At 50.2% G+C, this 19,659-nt stretch overlaps 1 protein-coding gene across 1 annotated transcript; it reads right to left on the reverse strand.

Moving 5' to 3' along the window:
* Nucleotides 1–2,254: 2,254 nt before the first annotated feature.
* Nucleotides 2,255–19,612, reverse strand: ZSWIM3 (zinc finger SWIM-type containing 3). Its single transcript, XM_058679797.1, has 2 exons — nucleotides 19,130–19,612; nucleotides 2,255–4,654 (listed from the first exon to the last, which is right to left on the reverse strand). Exons 1-2 carry the CDS (start codon nucleotides 19,282–19,284, stop codon nucleotides 2,722–2,724), a joined length of 2,088 nt encoding a protein of 695 aa, XP_058535780.1. The 5' UTR covers nucleotides 19,285–19,612; the 3' UTR covers nucleotides 2,255–2,721.
* Nucleotides 19,613–19,659: the final 47 nt, after the last annotated feature.

Below are 19,659 nucleotides of genomic sequence, written 5' to 3' on the forward strand. Positions count from 1 at the left end.
AGGCTCAACTGGAGTTTACAGACTCGATTTCCGAGATGGGCCTGCGGAGAAGAGCAGAGGCTGAAGGAAGACAACAGATGCATGGCGGGTCAAGGATCCACCTAGAGGACGTACGCTGTGCATCATCGCCGGGCAGGCACGCCAGGGACAAGGATGCACCCCAGGCCCCACAGCTGAGGGACGGAGAACAGGCAAGGCAGAGGATGGTGACTTCAAGGCAGGGGGTTGGGGATGCTAAGAGGCCAGTCACGGACAGGGTGCTTGGGGAATTTAAGTGTTTGGGAAGGCTAAAACTGACTGTTTATGGTCCCCTTGGGTCTTCCTTCCCCCCCATAAATAGTATTTGGAGTATTTACATATCACTTTATATTCACAAATTGTGGTCTTGGTATACGGGAGTCCAAGAGAACTGCAAAACTGGCCCAAACTTGCTGTGCAACCTTGAGCAAGCCAGCTGCCCTCTCTGAGCCCCTGTCCCTTCCCTCACGGCACGGGGTTAACTCGTGCACGATTCTCGCCTGCCGGGCACTGCAGACCACAGGGCTCTCCCATTCCACCCCTAAGTCGGCCATGACCCCCGCCTGACAGACGGGAAACGGAGGCTAACTGAACTGCCCACCGTTACTCTGTAAAGAGCGGTAAGCGGAGCCTTAGGCACGGTTCCTGTGCAATACCGGCTTGGGAAAGGAAGGCGGTCTCTGACCTCTCACCTCTAACCTGGGTAGGAGACGGGGGAAGTCTGACTTTCCTGTTGCCGGAGCGGCCAATCCTCCACCCCTCTGGGAACAGCTGACTGGGGCGTTTTGATCGCCTCACATTTCACACAGAAATCACTCACCCACAGCTTGGCTTCGCCGCCATTTCTCCCTATTTGACCCTACTTCCGACCCTGATCGACCTCGCCGCTCACCAACCACGGCGCGAGCTTCGCGGTGACTCGGACCAATGGTCTGAGGTGTTTGCTTGCGGGTCTTAGCATTTGTGGACCAATCATCGCCCGACCGCTTGTAGGCGGGCGTTGTTACCAAGGTTACAAGGCAGCCACCAATGAAGGCATCAAAACGAAACCTGAGCCCGGTAGCTGAACTCTGGAGCCGCACCCCCCTCCTGGCTAGACTGCGGCAGGAACTTCCTCAGTGGCCAAAAATGCTGAGAATAAATAAAAAACGGAAGTTTTCCAGAGATCGTAATTTTCTGTTTATGGTCAAATGCCGAAGTCTTGGGGGGAGGGTGGGATGAGAAAAGGCTCCTAAACGGTTGTACTGCGTCGTCTGCCTTCGGGATCAACTGGGGAGCCCAACCTTGGCAGCTCAGGACATGCGCGTGCCCCAACGAGGGCGGGACCTGGAGGACAGGTGCAGCTTGGCACCAGGACCTGTTGGGGATCCTGGTGAAGTAGTGCAAGAGCGCCCCTGAAGGTGGCAGGCTCAGGAAGCTGCCAAGCCTACGAACCAGCAACACCATAGGGCAATGCTGGTGCTTGTCACTGCATCAAAGGTGTTCTGGATTTCTGTGAATTTACAGGGGAATTGGGAAATGAGAAGAGCCCAACAGGGTAGTTTTTGCAAACAGCGTGTCAAATGATTGACTGGCCTACAGCTTCCGGCAAGCTGTTTGCAGCCAAGGCTAGAATTCAGCTTGCTTTGCTCGGTCACCCTGACCCCCTCCTGCCAAGCCCACAACTGGAAATCACGCTGAAGTCTTGAGTTAGTAGGGAGGGGGCAAGTGGACTAAGTCAGAACCTAAAGTTTCAGGTTTCTTTGGCTTCACAACCCCATTAGCCTGGAAACCCTGAATGTCCTTTCGATTAATGATAAACCCAGGGCCTGGTGCAATGGCTCATTGGCTAATCCTCCCCTTGCAAGCACTGGAATCCCATATGGACGCTAGTTTGTGTCCCCGCTGCTCTACTTCCCATCCAGCTCTCTGTGTATGGCCAGAAAAAATAGTGGAGGATGGCCCAAAGCCTTGGGACCCTGCACCCGCGTGGGAGGCCCAGAGGAAGCTCCTGGCTTCTGATCAGCTCAATTTTGGCCATTGTGGCCATTTAGGGAGTGAACCAGCACACAGGAGATTTTTGTCTCTCCATTACTCTGTAAATCTGTCTTTCCAATTGAAATGAATACATCTTAAAAAATTAGTAAATCCACCTTCGGGTGTTCACTTCACGGCAGCCACGCCAGGAGCTGTACAGCTGTGTATGTGCAGACCCCTGTTCCTCCCTGATCAAGCACAATGCATTTCCCTGCTGCTTTCCTTTTATTAATAAAGCTTTATTTAATATGAATAAAAATAGATACAAATAACAGAATCTTCATAGAGAGCAGCAACAGTGAAGGATCACGCCCTCTCCCTCTGTCTTGGCAAATAAGCCCTTTCCCAGGTCCGTTTTGTCTTGCTCTGTCCTGGGGCAATGCGTACCCGATCTCGGGGGCTGAGGGAGAACGAGCGATGACCTTTCGACATGGAGAAAACTTTGGCCTTGAATAATGAATGAGGTCCTCATGGGCTGCCCAAAGCAGGACTGACCCAGGGGTGGGGATGGGGGCTGGAGAGGTTGGGGGAGGAGCCTCAAAGGATTTTCTGCTTTCTGGAATACTCTCCCTGTCACACCTAGGGAGATAGTGGTTACAATGCCGATCCCTGACACCTGTCACCCTCTTTGAACTCGCACACTTTCGAGGAGAGGAGGACATGGTCCAATGCGCAGGTGCGGACACGTCACTCGTGCACCAGGGCTTCAGCAGGAGAGAGTCCCTCCCCTTCCTCCAGCTTTCCCCAGAGGAAGGGGAGGCAACCGATATCCCTAAAGTCTTCAGACTGCTGACTGGGCTCGGGCAGCTGACTGGGCTCAGGCTGCCGACCGAGGTCAGGCAGCTGCCCGGGGTCAGCCCAGATGTCCACAATCTTGCGCAGGGTGGAGTAGCGCTCCTCCAGCTCTGGCCCCTCAGTTTGCATCAGCAGGTTGGCCAGTTCCCTGCTTAGGTCCTGAATTATGTGGTCCCTTCCCTGCCTCTCAGGCTGCCCTGGGTTGGGGAGCTCTCCGCGGTCCTGGAGCTCGCCATTGGGCCCAAGGAGATGCTGGTATTTTTTCTGCCACCGGCGGCACACCATGGCTTCGCCCACTGGCTGCTGGCTGGTGTGCAGCAGGGCCAGAATGTGCCGGCACGGCAGGTGGTACCACTGTTGAAAGGAACAGCTACAGCTGCAGCAATCTTTGCTGACCTGGTGAGAGTTCTCGATCAGCTGCACGTCCACAAAGGAACCAGCCAGGTCCACCAGGTGGGTTGAGTTTTGTACCACCTCCCACTCATGGTGGCACAGCTTGTAGGCTAGTTCAGAGCCGCTCTGGTGCAAAGTATCTAGCATGCCAGCCTGGGAGGGCTGGGCCTGTGGTTGCAAGGGAACCTGCTGTGGGTCTGCCTTGGTCTCCTGCACAGGCGGCCGGGGGAGGCTGGCTCCGCAGACTTGGAAGGGCTTCTTGGCCTTGGTTGCCAGGCTTGCAGACTGGGATCTCTTTAACTTGGGAGGTGCTGAGGGCAGGTTCTTCAAGCCTTTGGTGTTAAAAAGGTCGACGTAATCCCCAGGGAACAGGGACTGCTGTTCCCGAAAGAGGCTTGACACCTTGCTGGTGACAATGTCCAGGCTGTCCATGTAGGTGTTACATGCGTGCAGGCCCTTCCGCACGTGCAGGTACCACAGCAGCTCGCAAGAGAACCAGTGCGCCTGCAGGAAGCTGAAGAGATCCTCATCCAGTAGGGCTTGGGACATGTCACACAGGTTTTTCAGGCTGGCGTTGGAAGTGACAAACACGGCCTCCCGCAGCGCTTCCTTCATGAGTCTTTTAAAGGATGGATCTGTGGAACTACGATGCAACTTCTTTTCCAGGAGTCGGGTTGTGTGGTAAATGGAAAGGAGGATGCGGGCTGAGGGGAAGTTCTCCTGCAGGATGGCCCGGTAAGGGAACGAGGGCTCCACAAAGACCACCTTGATCTTGGGCCAGTCGGAGTTGAACTCTGTGAAGATGCTCAACATCTTGGCCACAGAGGTGGCTGTCTCCTCCTTGAGCATGGCAAAGTGGACCACTCGGCTCTCGCGTTCCTTGTTCTCCACCAGGAAAGCATACAGGACATGGCCCCGGGCGTTCTCCACCCGGTGCAGCAAGATGCTCTCGGGGAAGCGCACGAACAGCTCACTCATCTTGCTGCTCTGGAAGCTGAGCCGGTCCAGGGCCTGGTTGTTGCCCACGTTGAAGGAAGCCATGGAACCCTCATCGACTTGCAGAAAGTTCTTCATTACTTTGGCTATCTTGGCCAGGTCAGAAGGAGTGACGCCCTCCAGCTCCGGCTTTGAGGGCACTTGTACATTTTCGAGGCAAAAGAATGGTTCAGCTGGCAACTTCTCCACTTGTTTGGGGTCTGGCTGCAGTGTCTGCACGCACCTGGTCTTCTGAGGTTTGCCAACAGCATCCTCCTTGGGACCAGCGGCTCTGCTGGAGTCAACATGCACATGCTGGGTGTTCAATTCTCTGATACACAGTCGGTCTAGACTCTCGTCGTACCGCAGCAGCAGGTAGGCTGGGCACATGTCCTCCTGCCGAAGTCTCTTCCTGTTGGACTGAGTCCAAATACAGACAAATTTCACCTGCATATATCTAGGGGAGGCAGAGGGAACAGTGATAAAGGCGCCGGCCACCAATGCTCTGGTAAGATCAGGCACTATTGGGATTTACATAGGCAGACAGGCTTCCTGAAGGCCATTATGTAGTGCAGAATGTAAAGAAGATTTACATGAACTCTGCGGACCCTACGATCTCCAGCTGCCATTCTCTTGACGTCCCTCTACAGTGTTTTTCCCTTTTCTCTCTGTTGCTATACCACCACCTCAATCTGAAGCCAGGTACAGGGGATAGTCAAGAAGTGGCTACAGACTGCCCAGCTGGTCACTCCCTGGTCAAAGTGTCCACCTTACTCCTATCCTTACATGGTACTTCTCCTTTTTAAAGATGCATTTGTTTTCACTGCAAAGGCAGATGTTACAGAGAGAAAGATGTATTTGCTCGTTCACTCCCCAAGTGGCCACAATGGCCGGAGCTGAGCTGATCTGAAGCCAGCAGCCAGGAGCCAGGAGCCAGGAGCTTTTTCCAGGTCTTCCATGTAGGTGCAGGGTCTCAAGGCTTTGGACCATTCTCTACGGGTTGTCCAGGCCATAAGCAGGGAGCTAGATGGGAAGTGGAGCAGCCAGGACGCAAACCAGCACCCATATGGGATCCTGGTGCTTGAGGGGGAGTATTAGCCAACGAAGCCACTGCACTGGGCCAGCAAAACTACTTCTTTCTTCCTCTGGTCAGTCAAGATAAAAAATTAGGCTCCAAGGACAGTGGAGGAGATAAGCTCCTCAAGGCCTTCTGGGTTAGGGGATATCTGAGTCTGCTCTCAAGGATTCTCTGTACATCTTGTTTCATGATAAAATGGCTAACATCCTAAGAAAGTCATGACCAGGGACTGAGACATGGAGTAGCATGCTGGGCCTCTGCCTGCAATGCCAACATTCCACAGGAGCATCAGCTCAAGTCCCAGCTGCTCTGCTTCCACCAGTTCCTTATTGGTGTGCCTGAGACAGCCATGGAAGAGGCCCTACAGGCTTGTGTGCCACCCCTCAGGCGGAAGACCTAGATGATGAATATTTGGGGAGTAAAACAGTGGATGGACAATTTGTTTCTTTGTCTTTCAAATAAATCTTTTGAGAGAAAAAGTTTGTGAGTTCTGGGCTGTCTTTGGGGTCCCTTCTCGCATTGCTATTCTAGGCTGACAGCAATGCCTGAAAGGACAGTGGTCACTGCATGGTATCGCCATTCTTTCTTCTCTCCCTATGCATCCCACGCTCTGCTGTCCACATTAGGTTTCTACGTTCTCCAAGAAGCGTGCGGTGGATGTCCCTAAGCCGCAGGAATTGCTCCTGTCTCTGAAGTCACAGTGTTTATCATAAAGGGTTGGCACATGTTCTGGCTCACAGGACACCTGCTAGTGAGCTGAGGAGACTGGAGGATGACTGCCTGGATGCTGATCCCAGCTCTGCTACTCGGAAGCCGTTTCTCCTTGGGCAAGTCTCTTTACCTATCTGTGTGCAATTTCCTAATCAGAAAATGAGTTGACTTCCTTAGGGTCGTTACCAAGACTAAATGAGCTGCAAGCAATAGTGTTTTAGCCTTTTATTCATGCCCAGTTAAATTTAGCTACCCTTACTATTATAACACTGATAACTCGGGGACGTTCTTGAGAATGTTTAAGCAGTGCCTTTCCAATTGGCTGGGGATGTCTTCAAGTATTAGGACTAACTTACTCCTCAGTTTATTCCAAACACCTAACACAGTGCCTGCGACTCCTTCAGCAGATATTTATCAACAATGGACCGGGTGAATAATTCGGGCCCCACCCGTGGGTGAGATGGGTCACACCCCTGTATCTCCAAGGAATTTCCCAGCCTGAAGACCAAGGGAGTGAGCGGGGGGAGGGGGGGACGCAGTCCCTGGCATGACATGGCTTGGGAGCTCCAAGCACACTCTTCTAAGCACTCTAATCCAGCCGGTTCTGTTTGCCCACCCTGTGGGGCAAGTTAAGGAAAACAGGATGTGCCAGTCCCATAATAATAGGGTGGAGTGGCCTGGGACCGAGTGTGTGCACCTGCTGTGCACACTGTGTGTGGGCAGCACATCTTCAGCTGTGATCCAGGGAGGGGTGGAGCAGGCCAGTGAGCGGCAACACTGGGTAGCCTCTGCCTCATTTTCCATCCTGTTTTTCATGTCATGGGAAGAAGACAAACTAGCTCCAGCTTCTTCTGTTTACTGAGCTGTGTTGCGCTTTGGGGTCTTGGCTCATTTTGTCTTTTGTCTAGAATGCCCTTCCCAGCTTTCCTCATCCCAAAGCTTATGTAACCTTCAGAACTACGAGCCACCATCATCTTCTCTAGAAAGCCTTCCTCAAACCCTCAGAGTGAGCACTACCACCGTGCTGGCTCAACAACTTAGCCTAAACCCAGCGCGACAGTGATGCTGACTGTATACTTAGTGATTATTTGTGGAGCTCCTCCCAAGCAAGATACGGGTGACTGTCAACCACAGAGCTCTTTTACATTCCTGGCTTTGTTAATGTCTGTAATGTGTGCACCTGCCAGGGTGGGAACACGGGCATCTTTTCCAAGTCCTCCTTTTCAACTATGACCAATGTTTGCAAATCTTTTTAATCCTTCCCCACCATTGCTACAGGTATTGAGGATGTAATGTATGCCAGGCTGTCCTAAGCCCCTAATATACACCATTTTGTACCAGGAAAATTGTCCTATTATCTACATATGTAGATAGGAAAACAGGCTTCAGGATGTTCTCAAGGATGAAAAGGTGGATAAAATTTGCTGGTCTGGGCCCGGCGGCGTGGCCTAGCAGCTAAAGTCCTCGCCTTGAACGCGCTGGGATCCCGTATGGGCGCCGGTTCTAATCCCGGCAGTTCCACTTCTCATCCAACTCCCTGCTTGTGGCCTGGGAATGCAGTCAAGGGCAGCCCAAAGCCTTGGGACCCTGCACCCGCGTGGGAGACCTAGGGGGAAGTTCCTGGCTCCTGGCTGGTGGGGTTGTGCTCACTTGGGGAGTGAATCATCGGACAGAAGAACTTCCTGTCCTCCTCTCTGTATATCTGACATTGCAGTAAAAATAAATAGATCTTAAATAAACAAGTAAATAAATTAGTCTAAAAAGAAATGGGAATTCAGAGAAAGGAAATGATTTGAAAGACGACACGCAACATAATAAATTAACTAGTTAGACCAGCAAATTTTTTTTTTTAAAGATTTATTTTTATTACAAAGTCAGATATATATAGAAGAGGAGAGACAGAGAGGAAGATCTTCCATCCGATGATTCACTCCCCAAATGAGCCGCAACGGGCCGATACGCGCCGATCTGATGCCAGGAACCAGGAACCTTTTCCGGGTCTCCCACGAGGGTGCAGGGTCCCAAAGCATTGGGCCGTCCTCGACTGCTTTCCCAGGCCACAAGCAGGGAGCTGGATGGGAAGTGGAGCTGCCGGGATTAGAACCGGCGCCCATATGGGATCCTGGTATGTTGCAAGGACTTTAGCTGCTAGACCATTGTGCCAGGCCCCTAGACTAATTCATTTGTATCGCAAAGACAGATCACATTCACAAAAAGGAGAGACAAAAAGGTCTTCCACCTACTGGTTCATTCCCCTAAAAGCCACAATGGCCAGAGCTGAGTCAATCTGAAGCCAGGAGCTTCTTCCAATTCTCCCACACACAGGTGCAGGGTTCCCAGGGCTAGGACCATCTTTCACTGCTTTTCCGGGTTATGAGCAGGAAGCTGGATGGGGAACACAGTAGCCTGGACATGAGCTGGTTTCCATACAGGATCCCAGTGCTTGCAAGGTGAGGATTTAGCTACTGAGCCATTGTGTGGGGCCCTGAATTTCCATTTTCATGTTCATACTGACCCTCAACACAGGACCCATGACTTTCTTTTTTGAAAGATTTATTTATTTTTATTACAAAGTCAGATATACAGAGAGGAGGAGAGGCAGAGAGGAAGATTTTCCATCCACTGATTCACTCCCCAAGCAGCCACAACAGCTGGAGCTGAGCCTCCTCCAGGCCTTCCATACAGATGTAGATTCCCAAGGCTTTGGGCCATCCTGTACTGCTTACCCAGGCCACAAGCAGGGAGCTAGATGGGAAGTGGAGCTGCCGGGACTAGAACTGGTGCTCATATGGGATCATGGCACGTTCAAGTTGAAGACTTTAACCACCACTTTATCGCGCCGTGCCCTAATAAAATAAATCTTAAAAAAGATAAAAGAAGGGCCTAGTGGCTAAATCTTAAGCCTTGCACACACCAGAATCCTGTATGGATGCCAGTTCATATCCCGGCAGCTCCACTTCTCATCCAACTCCCTGCTTGTGGCCTGGGAAAGCAGTTGAGGATGGCCCAAAGCCTTGGGACCCTGCACCCACATGGGAGACCTGGAGTAAGTTCCAGGCTCCTGGCTTCAGACTGGCTCAGCTCCGGCTGTTGTGGTCACGTGGGGAGTGAATTATTGGATGGAAGATCTTCCTCTCTGTCTCTCCTCTCTGTATATCTGACTTTGTAATAAAATGAATAAAATCTTTAAAAAAAAATTAAAAAACTCTTTTAATCTGATTTAAAGTGTATGGAGGAGGAAACACTCAGGTTGTCAACAAGTACTATACTTTTGCCTGGAAAGAAAGTGAACATCCAGAATTAGAGCTCAAAAAAGCAGTAGCGTGGAAAGCAAATTCATCCAAAACGCTGTGACAGAAACTGCCGCTGGGCAACCAACATCCTTATGTCCTTTTCTTATTAACAAAGGGCCAATTTGATTCAGGTTGCTATTTGTTCCCTATGCAGCTAAACGCCTCAGGGCTAGTCTAAGCTGATTAAAGCACTCACATTAGAAACGGGCCTGGATATTGGCCAAATTCTGGGCAAGGAACCATGACAGGAAAGCTACAGCCATCCTCTGAGATAGGACTGCTGCACCTGCGCCGTGGGGAGCTTCGGAGAGGGCAAAGCTGACACCTGCTATCGGTAGAGTGTCAACATGAGAGCAGCTTGGGCCAATGAAAACATCACATTCTGGAGACCCACCTGCTGGTTCACTCCCCACAAGCTCCCCAGCAGCCAGGAACTCCATCTGGGTCTCATGTGGATGGCAGCGATCCAAGTGCTTGAGCTAAGGTCTGTTCCCTCACAGCGTATGCATTAGCTGAAAGCTAACGTGCTGGATGTGAGCTCAGGTGCTAGGCACACTGCTGTGTGCGGTAGAAGTGTCACAATGCTGCCTCACAACTCTGGCTTCTACACTGGCAACTAATAAACCATTTGGATGAACAGTTTTCAGTTACTTGTAACCAAAAACATCCCCCAAAATACACAGAAAATAGTAGGGGAAAAAAAATTGAAATTTTGCTTTAAAAAAGTGGGGAGGGCCTAGCGCGGTAGCCTAGCGGCTTAAGTCCTTGCCTTGAATGCACCTGGATCCCAATGGTGCTGGCTCTAACCCCAGTGGCCCCACTTCCCATCCAGCTCCCTGCTTGTGGTCTGGGAAGGCAGTCAAGGATGGCCCAAAGGCTTGGGACCCTGCACCCATGTGGGAGGCCTGGAGGAAGTTCCTGGCCCCTGGCTTTGGATTGGTGCAGCTCTGGCTATTGTGGTCACTTGGGGAGTGACTCATTGGACGGAAGATCTTCCTCCTCTCTATAAAATCTGTTTTTCCAATAAAAATAAAATAAATCTTTTTAAAAAAAGATGAGGAAAGTATGAAGCTAATATATTGCACAGAAGTTGATTATAATGGCAATTACATGCCAATTCTTTAAATTTTTTTTTTTTTTTATTTGAGAGGGAGAGTGACAGAGAGATCTTCCATCCCCTGGTTCACTCCCTAAATGCTTCTAAGAGCCTGGGCTGGGCTAGGCTGCAGCTGGGAGCCAGGAGCTCCATCTGACTCTCCCATGTGGACAGAAGGGACCCAACTATTTGAACCTTCTCCTGCTGTTTCCCAGGATGTGCATTAACAGGAAGTTGGATCTCGAGTGGAACCTGAATCCAGGCACTCAGATATGGGAATGTGAGCGTCCCAAGTGACAGCCTAACCCACTTTACCACAACGCCTGCTGTATCTGTCAGTTCTTGGGTTAACCAAGAATAGCTTAAACTGTCAGCTCATCTCCTCAAACAATAGAACACTTCATTTCCTGTCTCACTTTAACAAATTTAAGTTAATTTTGCTAAAGTATACCTAAGCCCTACTGAGTTTCCCAAGGGCTCAGGTTTCAATCATTTGTTGTGCAGGCCCCATGCTAATAGCCCCTCTCCATCTGTTAACTGATACAAACCTGTAAGTTCTTTCAGGCTACATGAAGGATTGGACCAGTTCTGGAACTCAGGAGATGCCCATATTTCAGCTGGCACAATATTATTTGTGTTACATTATCCTGGTGTTTATTACTGGAAAAGGTGGTGATGGGATGGTCAGAACAGACAGGAAGGCAAGGCTGGGTGAGTGGTGACTGATTATCTAAGCAGCTAATTAGCAATATTTTTGTGTAATGACCTTTGCTTTCCCAAACAGCCTTATGACCAGAGGATGAAAACTCTGATAACAAGGTCCTGGTTTACAGGGTGTGGCGAGGATTAAAGGACGCAATGCCTGCAAAGTTCCCAGCAGAGCCACCTGGAACACATTCCAGTAAAATATTCAAACAATGGCAGCTATCAGACAAAACTGCTATGGAGAATGACATTAGAGCACTTTGCCAACTGTTTGAAGAACAAGTCATAACAAAAATTTAAAAATACGGCAGTTCAGAAAAGGGGGGGGGGCTGGGCACGATGACTCAGTGGCGAAAGCCTCCCCTTGAAAGCACCGGGATCCCATGTGGGTGCCGCTTTGTGTCCTGGTTGTCCCACTTCCCATCCAGCTCCCTGAGTGTGGCTTGGGAAAGCAGTGAAGCACAACCCAAAGCCTTGGGATCCTGCACCTACATGGGAGACCCAAAGGAGGCTCCTGGCTCCTGGTTTTGGAACAGCTTAGACCTAGTTGTTGTGCCAGTTGGGGAGTAACACAGCAAATGGATGATCCTTCTGTATCTCCTTCTCTGTACATCTGCCACTCCAATAAAATAAATTAGAAGAGAGAGAGAGAGAGAGAGAGAGAGAGAGAAAGCAGAAAGTGGGTATAAAACCATAGACTTGGGCCCAGCGGCGTGGCCTAGTGGCTAAAGTCCTCGCCTTGAATGCGCCAGGATCCCATATGGGCACTGGTTCTAATCCCGGCAGCTCCACTTCCCATCCAGCTCCCTGCTTGTGGCCTGGGAAAGCAGTCGAGGACCGCCCAGAGCACTGGGACCCTGCACCCATGTGGGAGACCTGGATGAAGTTCCTGGCTCCTGGCTCTGGACCGGCACAGCACTGGCTGTTGCGCTCATTTGGGGAGTGAATCATCGGACGGAAGATCTTCCTCTCTATCTCTCCTCCTCTCTGTATATCTGACTTTGTAATAAAAAATAAATAAATCTTTCAAAAAAAAAAAAAAACATAGACTTTCTTACTTCTTAAAAAATAAAACAAGGGCCTGGCAACCACACTGGAGACCCAGAAGAAGTTCCTGGCTTCAGATCAGCTCAGCTCCGGCCATGACAACCATTTGGGAAGTGAACCAGTGAATGGAAGCCCCTTCTTTCTGTAAATTTGATCTGCTTGTCCAACAGAAGTAAATGAATGTTAAAAAACAAAAACACAGGGGCCAGTATTGAGCACAGTGGGTTAAGCCATGTGTCTGCAGTACCTGCATCCCATATGGATGTTGGTTAGAGTCCCGGCCACTCCACTTCCAATCCAGCCCCCTGCTATTGCCTGGCCTTGCCACCCACATTGGAGACTCAGAGTTCCAGATTCAGCCTGAGCATTGTGGTCATTTCTGTGGTGTGAATTCAGCATGTGGAAGACAGATACCCCAACCCCACCCCCTCTTTCAACAAAAGCCCCGAGGCCAGTTTTCCAAGGTTCTAGTGATCACAAAGGCTGATGACATAATTATCAGTCAGAGCTCAGTGTAAACAGCCTGACTTGCCGAAAAATGAATGTTAATGTAAAACAGTCAGTTGTGAAAAAGGTCAAAATACTTCCTCCTGTATGCTTGGTAAAGTGCTGGAACTGCCTGCTCTCTCTTTTCTAAAACACTTTTTCTTTAATTGAAAAGGCAGGTCAGATTTACAGAAAAGGAGACAGATCTTCCATCCAATGGTTTGCTCCGCCAATGACCACAAAGGCCAGAGCTGAGCTGATCTGAAGCCAGGAGCTTCTTGCAGGTTTCCCCCACCCCCACCCCCCGTAGGGGCAGGGCTCCAAGGCTTTGAGCCATCCTCCAGTGTTTTCCCAGGCCACAAGCAGGGAGCTGGATAGGAAGTGGAGCATCTGGGACATGAGCCAGCACTCATCTGGGATCATGGTGCTTACAAGGCAAGGATTTAGCCACTGAGCCATCGTGCCAGTCCCTGTGACTGCTCTTGATGAGGCTTCCTAGTCTCTGTTTTAGTTGATTAATTAGCTAGAAGGACAGTTACAGAGGGAGATTTTCCATCAGCTGGTTCACTCCAAAGCTGGTGCAAGAGGGCCCAAGCACTTGGGCTATCTTCTGTTGCTTTCCAAGGCACATAAGCAGGGAAGTGGAACACCCAGGATTCTAACCAGTGCCCATATGGGGTGCCAGCAACCCCTGAGCTCAATGCCTGGCCAATGGCAAACACTTGGCCTTTTATAAGTTTGCAGAAACAATATTTGTACATGAACATGTGACACTAGGAAGCTATTACAGTCCACTGGCTAAATACGAAAGCTCATGTTGAGCTTCTGAGATCCCCAAATTTTGAGATCCCCCAAAATCATCAGGCGTCTGAAGTCAATGCAAACGCATGAGGGCGGTTTATTCAGCCTTGCCTGGGCTCCCAGCTGTCCTCTGCACAGCCAGAGGGGACTGGGCAGCCCCGAGTCCCACAGCACAGAGCTGTTATATGCTCCAGGCCAGTTCCACACAATTACAGAGTCATGATCGGTCAGTTTAACTGTTAACTTCAAAAAGGAGCAAGTTGGCAAGCTTCTACTGGTGGGTTTGAAGCGAACAACTTTCAAATAGTATAACCTGGTGGGCTGTGCGGTAGTGAGCAAGTCTTATCTGAAAAGCACACCAGGGGCCTCCTTCCTGAGGAGTGCTCTGCCTCTGTGACCTGCCCATACGTCACATAGGCTGTCAGGCCTGAGAGCTCACACAGCCCCCAGTCAAGGCACAAAAGTAGAAAACACTGCAGTTAGCAAGGAGCAAAAGGAAAATGGTTGGGATTCTGATTCTGAGGTTCTAACTCAGAATTCTGGCACCAGATAGGCTGACGCAGCCTTCAGTCCTGACACACAAAAACCTTCATAGAATGTTCTGGAATTTTACTCTCTGCCCTGATTCATTCTCTCCTTCTATCTCTTCCCCTCCCCCCTTCTGTTGGCAAGTTCAGACTTGCCAGACACACACCTAAGAGCGGCCTGTAGGGGAAGAGTGCTGTGTCTCTCTATTCTCTTTGGGGCTTTAAGTAGCTCATCTCTGTGCCTGCTCTCCTCCCGAAGATCGGAACCCTTGAAGGATTACACAGGGCAGAAAAGTAGGAACTGCCAGTCTCTTCACACTTCCTATGTATCATGTTGTTCAATGGGAATAACAAAACATGTTGGGAAGGTGTTTTGGCTCAACTGGCTAACCCTCCACCTGTAAGTGCTATCATTCCTTATGGGCGCTGGTTCATGTTGCAGTTGCTCCACTCCCCATCCAACTCCCTGTTTATGGCCTGGGAAAGCAACAGAGGATGGTCCATGTTGGCATGCGAGAGACCCAGAAGAAGCTCCTGGGTTTCTGGCCAGGATCAGCTCAGCTCTGGCCGTTGCAGCCATCTGGGCCATGAACCAGCAAGCAGACAAAAGATTGTCCTCTCTGTCTCTCCTTCTTTCTGTAAGTCTACCTTTTAAATAAAAATAAATATTTTATACAGATTTTTTTTTTTTTATTATTGGAAAGGCAGATATACAGAGAGGAGGATAGGCAGAGAGGAAGATCTCCAATGGTTCACTCCGTCCTGATGGTTTGCAATGGCTAGAGCTGAGCCAATCCAAAGCCAGTAGCCAGGAGCTCTTCCAGGTCTCCCACATGGGTGCAGGGTCCCAAGGTTTTACGCTGTCCTCAACTGCTTTCCCAGGCTACAAGCAGGGAGCTGGATGGGAAGCAGGGCCACCAGGATTAGAATCGGCGACCATATGACCATATGGGATCCTAGCGCATACAAGGTGAGGACCTTAATCACTACGCTCTTGTGCCAGGCCCTTAAATAAAAATAAAATTAAAAAAAAACTTTAATGGAGACTTTTCAAAGGTCAAGTCAGACAATGAGATAGAGCATGCTTTGTAAACTCCACAAAATGTCAGGGTGGGACAGTGTTCTTGTCTGAACACCAGCCTGCCTTGCTCTGAACCATGTCACCATCATCCCCCTCAGCCCGGCATTCCATATTTTCCCTTTCCTGTGGTGCTGTTGTTTCCATTTTAAGGAAATAATTCTTTCTGTGATTATAGCTTCATATTTGTCTCCCTGACTAGAAGGAACACTCCCTGAGGGCAGGCACCAGCTTTATCATTTTTAACAATGCACCTCCATATGATAGCATGGAGTAGGTTTTCAGTGCAGCATTGCTAAAATAGATGACATCAGTCAATACCAACTAAATCCCATACAATGGAATAAGTGCCAAGGAATATCTCCAAGTTACACTGCCAAGTGAGAAAAGTCGAATACAAAAGGATGTGGATAAATCTCACACTGCTACCATGTTAAAAAGAAGAAGAGCTGCAGACTCACATACAAGATACGCTCATTCAGGCTGAGTGTCTCTCAGAAGGTGACAGTAAAAGGAAATGACACATTTTTTTCTTCTAAAGATTTTTATTGGAATGGTAAATCGATAAGGAGAAGGAGAAACAGAGAAAGATTTTCTATCCACTGGTTCACTTCCCAAATGGTTGCAATGGCCAAAAGCCACGAGCCTCTTCCGGGTCTCCTACATGTGTGCAGGGCCCCAAGGCTTTGGGCCATCCTCTGCTGCTTTCTCAGGCCACAGGTGGAGCAGTCGAGACCCAAACCAGCACCGATACGGGATGCTGGTGCTAGGAAGTGGAAGGTTAGCCAGCTGAGCAAATCTGCCAGCTCCAACACTTTGTTTTTAATTGCAAACATTTTAAGAGAGATATTAATCAATTTTCCATCCATTTGCTGGTTCCCTTCCTAAACGCCTGCGGCATGTGGGGCTGAGCCAGGCTGAAGTCAGAAGCTAAGAATTCCATCTGGATCTCCTCTGTGGACAGCAGGGACTCAAGCATTCCAGTCACCAGATGCTGCCTCCCAGGGTGCACAGGAAACCGAAAGAGAGACCTGGTACTCGATCTGACACTCCGATATAGGACGAAACACCTGCCCATATACTGAATTTTAAATCATACTGTTTGAAGAAATAAACAGGGCCCGGCGCAATAGCGTAATCATTAAGGTCCTCGCCTTGAACATGCCGGGATCCCATATGGGTGCCGGTCCTAGTGCTGGCAGCTCCACTTCCCATCCAGCTCCTTGCTTGTGGCCTGGGAAAGCAGTCGAGGATGGCCCAATGCTTTGGGACCCTGCACCGGCTGTTGTGGCCACTTGGGGAGTGAATCATCGGACGCAAGATCTTCCTCTCTGTCCTCCTGTCTGTACATCTGCCTTTCCAATAAAATAAATAAATCTTAAAAAAAGAGAGAGAGAAAAAAAGAAGTAAACAAAAAAAATTTTTTTTAAGACCTTCTGGCTTTGGGCTGGCTTTGTGCAGGCCACTGCGGCCATCCTGGGAGTGAACCAGCGGATGGAAGATCTGTTTCTCTGCAACTATGACTTCCAAAATCAATGAGGCAGGGGCATTATCCCTGGCTATAGCCTGGATTCTGTATCATCAGGATGATCCTCAGAAGTACAAGAGTGAAGCAGGCAACTGGAGGCAGAGGCTAGGCGAGAGAGAAAGAGAGAGAGAAAGAGAGAGTGAGAGAGATCAGGACCCCACCTGCCCTCCCGCTGGCTTGGAAGGCAGAGGGGCCTAGAGCCAGAGTGAGGGCAGCTCCAGCAGCTGCTGAAGAAAGGAAACAGTGCGACCCCTACGGCCTGTAGGAAGAAACGCAGCCTTTCAGACTCCATTATTTCCAAGGGTCACCAGGGAAACCTGGGTCTGACTTACAGCACAGGGCAAGCTGGAAAACAAGACATTCACGGTTCTAAGCCACTAAGCCTGTCATTTTTTAAGAACTGCAAATAGAAGAACATCTTCTGATATTGCCCAGGCTCTGGCACTCAGTCTCAAGCTTGCCTTTCTCTGACATCTTGCTTCTTTTTCTGGGTTTATGCAGCACCCATTTCCCTAAAGCATATGTTTAGCACTGAAGACTCCTCCCCATCCAGCGATTATTAAATGCCTGCTTTGGGCCAAACCCTGTGCCACACACTGGGGATGGTCTACCCAGAGTGTTCAAGGTTGGTCGGGATTTTCTCAAAGTCCTCTTTCTCTACCAAGCCAGGGGCCACTCTTATTGCATCAAGTCCAACTACTTCACAGTGGCACCTGAAGACCCTGCCAAGGGACTGCAACTGGTCTCAGCACCTGCCAAGCAAGGTGCTCCACTCAGTTTCTCCAAAATACTACTTTTCTGATGTCTGGGTCGCTGCTCCCCAGGGCCACTGCGCACAGCTCCTCTACTGTGCTTTTAGTAAGTAATCACAAATCTCCCACTCAGGTCTTCAGCAGCCCAGAAAAACCATTCATTCCAAGGTGAAGCCCTTCCCCACCCCCTAGGCATCTTTATCACCCACCATAATCTCTCATCTCCCTGGGGCGGGGAATTAGCTGCAGGACACTCCCACCTCCACCCCAACTTCCCAAAACCTGCAGACACAGGTCTTGTATACAAAATTGTTTAGTGAGTCTCTAGACTTCAAACTATCCCTGGGTTACTGATTCACCCTTAGCTTACTCATAATACAAGATATAACTGCTGTATTTCTTATACTGGATGGTTATGGAGCCATTTTTTCCTTGTTCCCCCCTCCCCACCCCTGCAGGATTTTTTTTTTAAGTTTACATTTTCAGTGCAGAGATAGAATTTCTATACAGCAGCTGCCCAGGCAGGGAGCTGTCCACGCTAGCCAGCCTGCCTATATCCAAATCTTTTCCACTGGAAGTTCTCCCAGGGTAGGCTGCGTCTCTAATTAAAAGCCAAACATCTCCCCTTAGGTGTCAAACTCAGGGACACTGACTCTCAGGGTTGGCCCACGTGGTGTGTCTTCAGGTTCAAAGGGGTTTAACGTCTGTAAAAACTGGACACTCTCCCATCAAGACCAGATCATGTCACACGGCAGCCATTAGCTACAGAAGACCTCACGGCGTCTGCTTTCCATTGCTGTCCCTACCGCCACGCCCTGCTGAGTGTTGTTTTGCTAAATTCCTTTTACTAAAAAATTACAAGTTGCACTCTCCTATAGTGGGCTGTTTTATTGGAGTGCCCCCCCCCCAAAGGCTCTGGAGTTTTTAACCCATCTTAGCTTCCAAATCTGTTTTCATTTGTCCGATGGAAAAAAATAAATAACAATGACCTGTCATTCTGAAAACTGAGCTGCAGGTTCTTATTGGGGCTAAGCAGAGGTGACTCCAACACTCTGCAGAAGTCAAACACACTCCCATCCAGGAATGTTTGGAATGAGTCTGCGCAGATCAACACCCATCACAAGCGTGCGCAAACCGAGGACCTGCTATCCTCCCCTGCCCCCACACCTAAGACGTATAAAAGCCCAATGCTGTACACCATGGGCGGCCATTTCCCTTACATGGTCACCCCAGCATGTGGAAGTGGTCCCTGAGCTGTCCCCCAGTGGCAGTCCATCACTTAAAAGACTCTCTGCATATCACCTTCATCCTCTGCCGGCCGGCTGCCGCTCTCTTTTGGTTTGATTTTAGAGACAGCCATAGCCGGTGGACCCTGGCTACCGACAGTCATTCTTCCAACCGCGTCCTTGTTTGTGGTGTGCTTTTGTGGCTCCAAAAAGCTAACAGTTCCAGCACCCATGACAGAAAAAGCTGCCGGCGATATGGAAATGGGAAGTGTTCGCAAACGACTGCCACTACCGGGTGCTCCCGGAACCACATACATGAGTGATGAATGAATGAATGGACAAACCCACAAATGACCCTACCACTGCCAAGGCGTTTTTACCCCCTTTGCACCTTAGGCTACTGCAGGTGCTCAAAAAACGGGCAAGGGGGAGAGCGGGAAATTTCACCTAGGAATTCCAACAGGGCTTGTGAACAGCCGAGCGGCTTCCCTCCAGCTTCACAAGCGAGTGCTCCAGGAGCGCCTGTTGCAGAGCGGGGCCGCGCCGCACGCCCTCCTCCCTCGGGCCCTCCTCCTCCCAGCCTCCCGCCCCGCCCCGCCCTTACAAGACATCTTCGCGGATGGAGGTGCCGTGGTTGAGGTTGTGGAAGCGGACGGAGACGCAGTCCTTGAGGATGAAGGAACACCTGTTCTCCTTTTTGTACGCGTTGAAGCACTCCTTGAAATCCTCATAGGTCTTGAAGCAGCTGCCCAGCTCCATGGCCGCCTACACCGGGAGCTGGCCTCGAACCCCGGGCCCGGTATCTCACCGGGGTCAGAGGTCACACCAGGGGAATTCCCAGCCTGGAGCAGTGCCCAGGGCTTCTGAACGGGCAGCCCCAGTTGGGTGGTCTATGACGGAGCTCAGCAGGGCTTCTTCGCCAGACCAGGTTATGAGGCTGGGGGCGTCTTGGCTTCCTAACAGAGGGGGTCGGGGGGGGGAAATGACACTGAGTCCGTGTTATCCATCCCAAAGGCTCCGCCCCTTCGCGGTCGTATCCAATCACACCTAGAGTTCCCAGACGGGCATTCCTGTTCTCCAAACGCCCAAGAAAGCGAGCCACGCCCACCTGGAGATTGACAGACGCATTCACCA

Source organism: Ochotona princeps, chromosome 22 (genome assembly GCF_030435755.1).
Source record: "Ochotona princeps isolate mOchPri1 chromosome 22, mOchPri1.hap1, whole genome shotgun sequence".
NCBI classification, from domain to species: Eukaryota; Metazoa; Chordata; class Mammalia; order Lagomorpha; family Ochotonidae; genus Ochotona; species Ochotona princeps.

Coding starts and splice junctions, on each gene's coding strand:
- ZSWIM3 (XM_058679797.1), bottom strand. CDS start 19,284: ATGGAGCTGGGCAGCTGCTTCAAGACCTATGAGGATTTCAAGGAGTGC. Junction 4,655..19,129: donor TCCATCCGCGAAGATGTCTT/GTAAGGGCGGGG, acceptor TGCCTCCCCTAG/ATATATGCAGGTGAAATTTG.